Here is a 12,078-nt window from a genome sequence, read left to right as displayed (position 1 = left end):
ATCCATTCATCTGTCGATGGACATCTTGGCTCTTTCCACAGTTTGGCTATTGTGGACATTGCTGCTATAGCAATTGCACTACTGGGTATTTACCCCAAAGATACAAATGTAGGGACCCGAAGGCGTATGTGCACCCCAATGTTTATAGCAGCAATGCCTACTTTTTAATTGACTGTTACTGTTGCGTTTTAAGAGTCCTTTGCATATTTTGAACACCTACTTTTTAATTGACTGTTACTGTTGCGTTTTAAGAGTCCTTTGCATATTTTAAACATGCCTACTTTTTAATTGACTGTTACTGTTGCGTTTTAAGAGTCCTTTGCATATTTTGAACACCAAAACAGATATGCGTTTTGCAAAGAATTTTTTTTCCGGTCTGTCTGGTCTTTTCATTTCCTTAACAGTGTCTTTGACAGAGCAAAAGTTTTAATTCAGTGAAGTCCAGCTTATCACTTTTCTCTTTCATGGATCACACTTTTGGTGCTGTACCTCAACTGTTCATTGCCAAACACAAGCTTGCCTAGATTTTCACCTGTGTTATTTTCCAGGGAACAGTTTTCTTTTTTTCAGCCTATTGGTTTCTCAAGACTGCATATAAGTTGATACAAAGAGAATGAGTATTGGACATAAACCCTATTGATTATGTCAGTAAATCTACAATTGATGCTTAAGGAAATGTTAAGTTTTAAAAAGGGTATCTCTTAATAGTGTTAACATAAAATAAATTCATTCTAAGATTATATTTTTGATGATTTACCATATTGTTCAAAATACTTCCCTATTTTAGGAAATTTTAACTCTGATTTATTCTTTTCAGGAAGTGACATTGTTTTTAGTCAGCCTCAAGACTCGGCAATTCTAACATTTTTATGTATATATTTAGAGCTTAAAACCCAGTCTTTGCAAATCCTTGCAGTTTCTGAGAAGCTTTTCTCTAAGGTCACACACCTTCTTTTAATGATCCCATTGGAGATAGTTTTGTTTGTGTTTTGAATAGGTTAGCGGCCCCAGTCAGCTGCAGTCCTGTTCTAATAGGAATTACACTGTAATAAAGAGAGATAGAGACAAACGGACTGACTTAAACCTCCCCATATAAGGAAAAGATGATGATTTCACTTTTAGAGGAAGGCTCTCAGGAGAGCTGAAAAGAGTCTCTGCACTGATGTCTGGCTTCAGCTTCCCTGAGAATGCACATGAGCCCATTCTAAGAGGATTTTGGGGGCCAGGTAGTGATTGAATTCTGAGAAACATTTGTCAAGGTGTTAGAGGGTGGGTTGTAGGTATCAAGCAGAAATATGGTTAGAGGGAATGAACTTCTGAACTTTCTGCTTCATCATAACCTGACTCTTGCTCTCAGAGACAGGTTAAGGAAGAGTATATCTGGGGTGATACAGTGTTGTTATATATAAGAAACTGGTTAGGACTTGCCTGGGTTGTATCCTTGGGTTGAAAAAAAGCTCCAAGTATTGTGACTATCTCAATGATGACAACTGTCCACATGGCAGTCTCTTGAGTCACAGTGCTCCTGTATATATTGTTTGGCAGCTCATTGCATATGTCGTCCTAGGCTTGTCTAGCCCACCTTGGAAGTTTCCTTTGCTCCTCTTGTTTGTTGCGTTCCCCATATGTTATATTGCATGCATTCCTCATCCTTGTTGCAAACTCAACTTTTGTTTGGGGAAGTACTACAGTAGCTTCTTGATAGGAGGTGTGTCCTTTATTCAATGCTTGGAATTGTTTGAAAGCTTGGATTATGTGTAAAAGTCTTAGAATGTTGAAGGCTTTGTTTCATTGCCTGCATGACTGTGTAGTTGCCTGTACCACTTAAAACCATCTAATCCCTGATCCTTTATACGTCATCCAGTTATTCCTCTCTAGAAATTCATAGACGCTTCTTTGTCCCCAGTATTCTTAAATTTTAAAATAAAATGTCTTCCTCTTGTTTTATTGTTATTGTGTTGGGCAGCTGCCGGGCAATTTCAGTTTGCAGCGAATGTTCTTCAGTTCTAAGAAATATTTTTTATTTTGTTTATTTCTGATAATTACTCCTTTCTCTTTTCTCTGGTTTTTGGAACTCCTATTATTTGAATGTTGGACCACTTGGCCCAGCCTTATTTTTCTTTGTGTTTGCCTCGTATTTTATGCCTCCTTTTATTTTTGCTCTATTTTTATGGAGATTTTCTCAACTTTGTCTTCTATTCTATTAAACTCTATTTATTCTATCAATTTTTTTATTTTCAAGAATTTTTTTGTTCTCTGAATGATGTTCCTTCTCCTTTTTCTTCCTCATATTCTTTATCTTCTTTTATATACTCTGTTTATATTTCATGGGTGGAATATTTTCTTTTAACTCTCTGAGGATTCCCTAGAGAAGAGGCTTCAAATCGCTTTCCAAAAAGGTAGGGCTCTGGCTGCCAACTTTTGGAGAGCCTAGTGAGGGAAGAAATTTGGGGATCTCTGCATTCTTCAGATGGTCAGTTAATCCCCATTGTCTGCAAAGTAATTGCACCTGCCAAGAGTGGTTGGTGGAATCTCGTCATCTATTTTGGCTACCCCCTCCATCCTCAGTTTGTGAGGCATCTGATACTGCCAGTTTGCAAGACTTCTGAGAGTTTTGCTGTATAAATCATATTGGTTCTCATCAATCCCACCCATGGTTTAGGATTGGACTCTATAGGAGCTCTGGGTCATTTACCAATTTTCTATCTGCTTCATCTGTTACTGTCTGCTCACTGTTTCTCCTCTCTTTTCTTGGTTTATGTCTTTAAAAAATCCATTTAGTGTAATTTAGCAGTATTTCTGGTAAGAGAAAAGAAGGTGTTAAATCTGCCATCTTAACTAGGAAACCAGCTTGTTCTTTATTGCTTAGAACTTATAAATTCCATTTGATCCCTGCAATAAAAGTTCCATTATGTAGGTTGAGTGTTGGCTGTTGCTTACGGGAGTCAAGTAATATCTCTAATGCCAAAATAAGATGAGTCATCAGGATCGGGGATAATGATGCTAACGTTCAAGTGACAACTACTTTCATTGTTCCCAATTAATATGAAGGAAACTTCACTGAAGTGGTAATTGTCACTATTGTAAAAGGAAGGTGATAATTTTCCACAAATTTCTGCTTTCTCTGCCATGTCAAGCTCCAAATGAAACTGTCAGATCATAGTATTTTTATATTACAATTATTTTTCTAATCACAGAAAGAGTAGAAGTTTGTTTTAAGAAAACAGGAATATAATTTATGGAACTACCAGCTAATCCTTACAGTATTATGATAAGCTGAAAGATATATGATGAGATGTGTTCATTTTCTAGCTGAAGTTGCTCAAAAGATAGTAAAGGGAGTACAGGAGAAAGAACATTGATGTTTTGGTTATTCATTTTTAAATATAGTGTTATATTTAATCTTCACAAAATTCTAGGAGGTACCTATCCTAAATACCATAGTCTTCACTTTAAGGATCAGAGGAACTGAGTAATTTACAGGACCAAAGAGCTAATGTGAGTAATTCATAAGATTAAAGCAGCGTTGGGATTTGGATCCGAGAGAGAATGACTATAAATCCTTTGTACTGCATACTGCTACTTTCATAGGATAGATTTGACAGCAATTGTCAGTAATCATGATATGAAATTGTGGTAGAGAATGCTTTTTTAAAAGCCCGATTAATAGCTAACATCAATCAAAAGCACTCTTTCTCTTAATTGACTTCTTGAGGAATATTGCAAAGTAGCTGATTTTATACTTATAGTAGGAACTGTATGACTCGTCTTTGAAAACTTTTTCCTAGCTCTACCTTCTTGATTCTAGGTCTGGAATATCTATTCTTTAATTGTAGTTTAAAATATCTGCTACCAAGTACATGGAATTTATGACCAGATTAACTCCAAGCATTGATAATAGAAGGAAATCAGAGATGTTGACAGGATTCCTGCATTTCTATGATATGTGTCTCCTAATTTAAGTAAATAGATGAGTATCGATCAAGTTTCATTTCTCTACACTGGCACATTTGAAATTAAGACTAAACATCCCTAAGTAGGATTCTAACATGGGCTCTCATGTTAGTTATATTTTATTTCCACAACATTTGACTGACTTTCTAGGCCAAAATTCTAGCTTTTCCTACTCATTCCTTAAGTGTCAGAAATCTTTAATCTTTCTTTACTTCAGTGGATAACCTTCTTTGTGTCTAGGTAGAAGTCTAGCTGAGGATGATTATTTTAATCAGTACTTTTAGGAATCTCACTGAATTTCCTTTCCATTCCTTTTAAAGATGCGTGATTACCATACTGATGACTTTTTTGATGTTCCTGATTATATTCAAAAAGAAGAGAAAAACTATTTTTCCAGATTATTAAACTAAACACGTAACACTTGCAGGGCTCCTTACCCTTTTACTTACTGCCCCCTTTGCTCCAATCCAAAGCATGCTCTGTCTCCTGCTCCAAACCTTTGTTTTTTTGCCTCACCTGGAAAGCTGACTTAGCCCTTGAAGATGTACTTTCTCTTTGACACTTGAACACACTCTAAGCCCTTCTCCCCCTTTTTACAAACTCTTATTGACTATCTACCACTGCTCTATCAGACATTATGGTTGTGAAGGTAAACAAGACATTCTTGGTGAGAGAGTCCACACTTAAGCACATGTTTACATAGTTCTACACAACGATGGATGCTTTCAAGCTTTATGTATGTAGGACTTTATTTTCCATTAGAGACATCAATACCGTACCCTGTTCCTTTAGGTTGCCAATCCAAGAGCTTATAATGAGAAACTATTTCTTTTTCTTCAGACTATCCTCACTTCTCTAAGTAAAAGAGCCAATGGGACCTCATATCTTACAGAGAGACTTAAATTGCCCTCCAGGCAAGAAATAGTCCCTCTCTCCTATAGTTTTCAAATGACTAAGCTCATACATTTAATGTAGCCTATGCTACAGTTATTATTGTTTATATGTATCTTCTCTATGAAGATGAGTTCCTTGTGAGTTCCTCAAGATTTCTCCATGCATTTTATATGTATTTTATGCTCTGTATTATTAATTTTAATGCATTTTGCATTTTCAGACCCATTTATTGATGATGAGACTTTAAAAATTCAATGAATGAAAGATTTTAGAAAATCTTTAGTGAACACCACTGTCCTGTCATGTGCTTGCTAGACTTAGTTGGATAACTCAGAAATTCAAAGGGTATTTTTTTTTGGCTAAATTATGGATTTAATAGTACAACTGTACTTTTACAATTAGAAATAGGCAATATATTTTTTGAAGTTTTGGGAAGGAGACAATTTTTCAGGAATCTTCCAGTGATCTCTGACCTAGGAAGTTCTATCCATTAAAGCCATTGTGGAACGTTTGCCACCACCTAAATAGAGGGTATTTAAGACACGTAACAGCTTTTCCTAACTGTTCCCTGAAGCCCTGCTGCTACCACATTTACATTGACCATGTTTAAAGTCAGTGGGATTTTTAAGCTGCAAACCTTCTAGAAGCTTTTATTTATTTTAAACATTTCATGCCTAGTTAGTTCTGGTGTTGGCCACCAGGTAGCAACAGTGTCTTGAGTAGCTCAAGTCTCTTAAATAGGGAACCGTTGCAAACTGACAGAAAGATTAAACCCCATGCATTCAGGAGGGAAAGGAGTAAGGGTCCAGAATCATGATTCTTAAATTCCTCTCTGGCGGTACGTTGACTATGGAAAATGCTGGCATAAATTATTAGCTGGCTGTGAGTCGCCTCCCAGCCATGTCTCACTGTTCCCATGACATTACACTTCATATCAGGGCCACTGAGACAAAATGCAGTCTGGCCAGGTGGCAAGCGACAATATGACTCATTCAAGGAAAGCATCCACAGTAAAGAGTTTGGGTCCCAGGGGAGGTTTGAGGAGAATTTTGGATATTGAAATGTCCAAAACACTAATAGTATTTATGAGATACTTTTTTAACCCTAAGAAACACATTTATGCCAATCTAGAAAAATCAAATATGTTATTTTAGACTTTTCTCTTTCCTTCACCCTTAGCTATCCCTCTGGGTATTCTAGTTGTGCGCGGAGACTGTGATTTGGAGACTTGCCGTATGTACATAGACCGCCTACAGGAGGTGAGTTTCTTTAGCCAATTATTTATTTTCAGTTTTCCATTTTTATAAACAATTACCAGCCATATATATTTACTTCTGAAATGCTGCATCTGGGGAGAAAATGGAAGCGTGGTGTCCTTGTCCTTTAAGCATTGACCACATCTCTCTCCCCGACCCCCACTGCTATTTTCCCTCCTCAGGTGGTTGAAATGGGAAAGGACATTGCTCTAGTGTGATCCATAACTATAGCTTGGAACTTCTTGTCTTCTTGCCAGACTACATCCAGTGTTTTCTGAGCTATATAAATTTCAAAGGGTCCTGATCAATAATGAAGGAGAACAGAGAGTTAGGTTATTTAATGTTTTGTATCTACCACAGACTTTGGCCAGAGATCACTACATTTTTTAAAAATATAACTTTCATAGGAAAGAAAGACCTTCTATCCTTCCTAGGAATGTGTGTCCGAACACAGAAGAATACACTAGTTGGTTCCTCAGTCTGGTTTACCATAGAGAAAGACAATGGAAGAGACCTCATATATGCCATTCCCACGAATTTGAGCTGCACCAGCCAAGTCAGGAGACCCAGACCCATCACTGTGGTGGTTATTGATTGTTTTTGCCAAACTTTGAGAGGGAGTATTCTCTGTCTTCATTTTACAAATGATGAAAAGCATAAATAGCCACTTCTTCATCATTTTTTCTTGATTAAAGATGTTAAAGATTAAAATCATTTTTTCCTGGATGTGGTCTAGACATTTGTATTTTTTAAGCTATTGGGTAATTCTTATAGATACCACAAGATGAACAACTCTCTTCTAGATGACACGTTCTCCATAAGTAAATACCACAAATAAAGAAGATATATAACGCTTAAAATACCATCAGGTTGTAGCCACTTAGCTTTAAACATGAGATTCTAGTTCTCTTGGTGGCAATAAATTCAGGTAAGAGACATAAAGTAATATGAAAAATTATTAAGTTTCCTTTTCAGCATTTTTAAGGATAGAGATGGAATTGTAAACACAATATATTTTGAGGTAGAGACCAAACTTTGAATACTGATATGGGTGAGAGAAGTAAAATCAGCAAATTTTACACTTGTGGCTTCATATGGATTTTTTTTTTTTTCCCAAAGACACTTTAACATGTTAAAATTTGTGGACTTAGTAGTGTGTGACTCAGGGTCAAATCGATAGTCCTCGAATACCACAGTATCTCATTTTTCCAAATAATGTTTTTATTTTATTGTGAAATCTCCCCCAAAAAACCTGCAATAAAAAGGCAAATCATAAATGATACAAAACCTTTTTTTTTTTTTTAACTCTTGGGTAACTTAAGATTTCATGGTAGTCCATGACATGACTGATGAATTGACTTTGTTGAAAACTAACTTATTGGCATGCATGTAATATCAATATTCAACTAAAAGCGGGATTCTTAAAAAAAGAGGAAAAAGAATGAATGAATGAACTCAAAGAGGAAACGTTTTAAAACTAAGTTGGGCACAGAGAGTAGGTTGGTAAAGCCCTGTGGGAAGCAGGTATGAGGACAAAGGTACCCAGGATTGCTGACATCTGTGAATAGAATCACTACCCTCATTAACAAGGAAGCCTTCAGGACATGATCATGGTGACAACTTAGTTATAAAACTTTATAAAGAGAGCCAGACTCTCAGAATCTGCCAGTAAAACCTCATTAATTTCAACGCTACTAATTTGCACTTCATGATCGTGCAGAGGTGGCCAGTGATTTTCTCTTGGCTATCTATGAAAACCTGTGTTTGCCAAGCACTTAGCAGTAGAAACACAATTACTTGGACAGTTTGTATTTGGTCTAAGATCAATAAATTCTTTCTAAGTACTTAAAAGGATTTTAGAAGCTTTCTTCATAAGCCAAAAGTTCAGGTGCAAATTAAATATGGCTCCATTTATTAAAACGAAATTGCCTGGTTTTTACTTTTGGTCTTCTTGATCCTTGAAACTGTATCACTCACCTCTAAAACTATTTAGGATATATAGGTTTCAGTAGCTACATGGCCTTTCTTCTCTCATTCCAGGTTGGTGTGTTTTTGTTATTTTGGGCATTATCTTCTTTGTCTCAGCTTGATGAATTTGAAAGAGTTATAGATACTTCCTAGATGAGTTTAATAATACTAAATTGGGGGTTCAGTTGATAGAGTTATAGAGACAGCTTGTCCAAACTAATCTTAAGGTATGGATTTTTTTTTTTTCCATTTTCTCATTAGGACCTGCAGTCAGTTTCTTCTGGCTACCAGAGAGTTCATTACCAGGTAACACATAATTGACCCCCCCGTGGTTGTTTTCTTAGCTCCCCCACAAAAAGAAGGTCCATCTTTCAATCAATACTTCATTTGGATTAGAGGCCACATCTTCCCTAAGGATAGAGTTCACACGAAGAACCGAGTGAAGTGGACATTCTGATTCTTTTATATTTTCCTGGTTTTGGACTACTCTAGCACAAATTTGGACTGTGGATTTTCTCCCAGATCATTTAGAAAAGATTACAAAATGAAGTGCTTTCAATGATAAATATTAGAAACTCAGTTCAAATTAGCTTGACAGGGAAAGTCTTACTTGTTCACATCAGCGAGAAGTTCAGATCAAAGGTGGATTTTACGTACCATTGGTCAAGCTTCATGCTTCAGTTTTCTGCTGGTCTTTCTGCTCTGTTCCCCTTGTCTGTCAATTTCACCTCTGAACTAGATGTTTCCGTGCCCAAGATGGCTACCATTAGTAACCAGGGCTGCATGTTTCTTCTTCACATCCAGAAAAGTTAGTTCTCTGTTTCCCACAACCATCAAGCAACTGTTCTAAAATGCAGTCTGACTAGCACATCTTGGTCTTTTGGACAAGATCTAAGAAATCCAGCCTGCCTCTCGTGACCCACACCAAGTCCTCAGGAGAACACTCAGATATCCTTTGCCCCAACAATCTTTGGGAGGACAATTATCTCCCCACTTCCCTGTCCTGAATCTGTTGCACTCTGTAGCCATCCTCTTACAAATTAGATTTCTCAGGCATGGTTCAGATCCCAGTGTACAGTCTCCCCCAAACTGTAAGGGGCAAACATGAAGCTCTGAGTGGTCCCAGTAAAGCCCTTTTCTCTGAGAAGCCATTTCCCTTCCCTACTAGAGAGGTGTGTGGGAGTCAGAGCATGCCAAGACTCCCTCCATAAATAAATCCTGTCCTAGACCCTTTCATATCTCCATGTGGGGGACAGGTGTTTAAAGATGTCTCAATCTGTGAATCCTGGTTTAGCACCTCACATTTGCTTTTGGTTTCTTTTTTGCTACACCCTAAGCATCCTCTCATATAAAAAACATTTTTTTTAAACAACAATTTTTCGAAACTTTATCTTGTAACCTCTAGGTAGCTTCTCTGTCTGCTGGTGGATACCCTACACCTTCAGCCAAGGCGGCCTCATTATCCTGAGGCTTAACGACAGGAACAGCCTTGGTGTTCTTACTTGTTTGTAGGTTTATGTTTCAAACAAAGTACCCCACTAGTCAAGAATCTTTTTTTCCATCTGGCCACAATAAAAAGGATAAGAATTCACTTAGGGTTTGTTTACATTGAGAAAGTAAACTCTACTTCTGAGACTTTTTTATCAACCATCAAAAGACTAATTTCCACTTTATTTTTTTAGATAGAGCACAACATTCCTCCCATTGGTTATTTGCATATTTACCTGAAGCCACTAAGTTTAATTTTATTTTTAAAAGTTTGGTACTTTTAGAGGCTGGGGCTGATCTCTAGTCTTTGAAAACTGACCCTGTTATGTATAAGAGTTATGAATTTGTCTGGTTTCTTCAAGAGTTTTTACTCTTCACTCATGAACATTTTGCATCTTTGCATTTTTATCAAGACAGTTCAGATATTTTTTTCTAAGTAGTTTTATGAAACTAATACATCTATTTATTATTCTGGCTTATTTGATGTTGTCATTTTGGTGTGAGAGTTTTGGTAGGTGGATATTTTGTACCATGTTTTCTTTATACCATATTTGTACATGTTCTCCCAGAGATCAGGAGATGGTTGAGACTCCAGAACATGAGAAGGGTATTCGTTTCAATAGTTATTTTGTAACAGAAACATGCAGAAGAATTTGTGGTATTTATCTAACTATATCAAAAGCTTGTTGTGTTTTTTTGGGTTCCTTGCAGTCAAGTCAAACTTTGGTGTCAAAACTGCTGCATTATAAACGTCATGTCAGAAGGTTTTATGTACTGATACATAGGATAACCAATTCAGTGACCAAACCTGAGTGTCAGGAGTACTACTGTGCCCACACCCCTCCTTAATACCCAAAGGGTATTAAGGAATGAATGGAATAAAGGAAATCTAGGGCAGCCCAAGATCTGCTCATGTAATAAGAAGTTTACCTGAAGGAGACTGTTTGAATTAACATGGCCACAGAGTAGAAAGAGGGTGGTGAGGAAATTTCCTGAGTGGAGCAAAGGAGAGCTGCTTGAGGCAAGGAGTTGGGGGAAGATAAACATTCACATATGGCTGGGACCTTGGGCAGTCACGAAGAGGAGAAGTGAGTGAGAGGGATGGTGAATAGAAAATTCTGTTTTAGCCACCCTAATTTTGTTATGCCTATTAGATCCAAGAGGTTTTGGTGTGTAGAAAATGAGATCTGTGAATTTTAAAGCTCACTGAAAAATTCAGGTCTGGAGATAGAAATTTGTGGGTCATTAGGAAGTAGATGGTACTTAAAACTATAAGGCTGGAGGCAATCACCCAGGGAGAGCTTAGATAAAGAAGAAGGCTCGAAGTCACACCTGCTTGTACTAATGGGTCAAAAAGAGCACAACTTTAAGAGAACCATCAGTCAAGAAGGGTCATGGAAACTGAGATGAGCAGCAGGAAAACTGGAAATCAAGGAGAAGGTAGTATCATGAAAGCCAAGAGTGAAATGTATTTCAGAGGAGGAAGCAGTGAAATGTGTCAGCTCTGTGGAGAGGCTGAGATGAAGTAGATTGAATTCTGTAGTATTCTGAGGACACATAGAAAAACCATAGCATAGAAGTGCTATTAGCTTTACAAAGAAAGTGACCAAACCAACTGGCAGGAAATTTAATATTAAATCTGTGTTTCCTCATGCAGAAACCGATCATATCACACTCTCTAGTCTGTCTCGGCGTGGGGGGCTTGGGGGCGATGTAAGAGAAAGACCTGTCAGAAACACGGACCACAAAGTGCCTTAAATGCATTTAAATGGACTTTCTTGTGCATGGGATAATACACAATAAGCTGGGAGAATTAACTGTGATGGCATGAATAAATACCAGTAAGTTAAGGGGAAAAAAAGTTGAGAAATTCCTATCAGCTCACTGACTGGCGGCTGACATTTTAGCTGACTGTTTTCTAAGGCTAGAAAAAACTCAAGAGAAAACCAGTATTTAGAAAGGTGTATGAGTGCCCAAGTCACCTTATTAGTGAGCCATATGGCAGTTCCTAGTCATTTAAGCATGTCATTGCTTTGGTTTCTTCCTTTCCCAAATCTATAGTGAATTGCCAACAAAGCACTAAGGCTCTAAAATGACACCTTATATTAACCTAACAAGGCATTACGGGTTATACAAGAATGCGTTCGATATTTATAGCCTGCTGAAAATTCCTGCCTACACTATCTCTGAGGTCAAAATACAAAGGCCCCTCGATCTTAATGGCATCTCTTGTAACCTGTAACTGATAAATGCACTGTGTTGGCGGATTCAGGATATTCTTGAGAAGCTTGACAGATAAGGTAGAAGTCATAGAGAAATTGGACTCTGCCTCCCTATTTGATAGAAATGCTTCTTGAGGCCATCTACAATAAGATAATTCTTTCCGTGTTCCCTCTCTGGTCTTCATTATATCCCCTTTTAACCCCAAGTCATTAAGTTAAGGAGTAGAAGCAGGTACAACTGTTCTAGGGATTCTCAACGGCGTGGGGGAGGGGGGAGATTTTGCTCCTATATATAG

At 37.4% G+C, this 12,078-nt stretch overlaps 1 protein-coding gene across 11 annotated transcripts in view; it reads left to right on the top strand.

Moving 5' to 3' along the window:
- Positions 1 to 12,078, top strand: part of DGKI (diacylglycerol kinase iota) — a 453,062-nt gene that overhangs the window by 342,269 nt on the left and 98,715 nt on the right. For 8 of the 11 annotated variants that reach the window (XM_073899251.1, XM_025854834.2, XM_073899244.1 and 5 more), the window contains 2 exons: positions 6,028 to 6,107; positions 8,334 to 8,378. In XM_073899251.1, the coding sequence (XP_073755352.1) occupies positions 6,028 to 6,107; positions 8,334 to 8,378 (125 nt within the window). The remainder of the gene's footprint in view (positions 1 to 6,027; positions 6,108 to 8,333; positions 8,379 to 12,078) is intronic. The other 3 variants (XM_073899243.1, XM_073899246.1, XM_073899242.1) reach the window with 1 other exon arrangement.

The sequence above is a fragment of the Callorhinus ursinus genome, unplaced genomic scaffold, assembly GCF_003265705.2.
Source record: "Callorhinus ursinus isolate GAN/ISIS: 27379988/994484 unplaced genomic scaffold, GSC_fseal_2.0 scaffold12, whole genome shotgun sequence".
Taxonomy (NCBI): Eukaryota; Metazoa; Chordata; class Mammalia; order Carnivora; family Otariidae; genus Callorhinus; species Callorhinus ursinus.
Note: the sequence above shows the minus strand (reverse complement) of the source record. Positions and strands in the feature narration are given on the sequence as shown.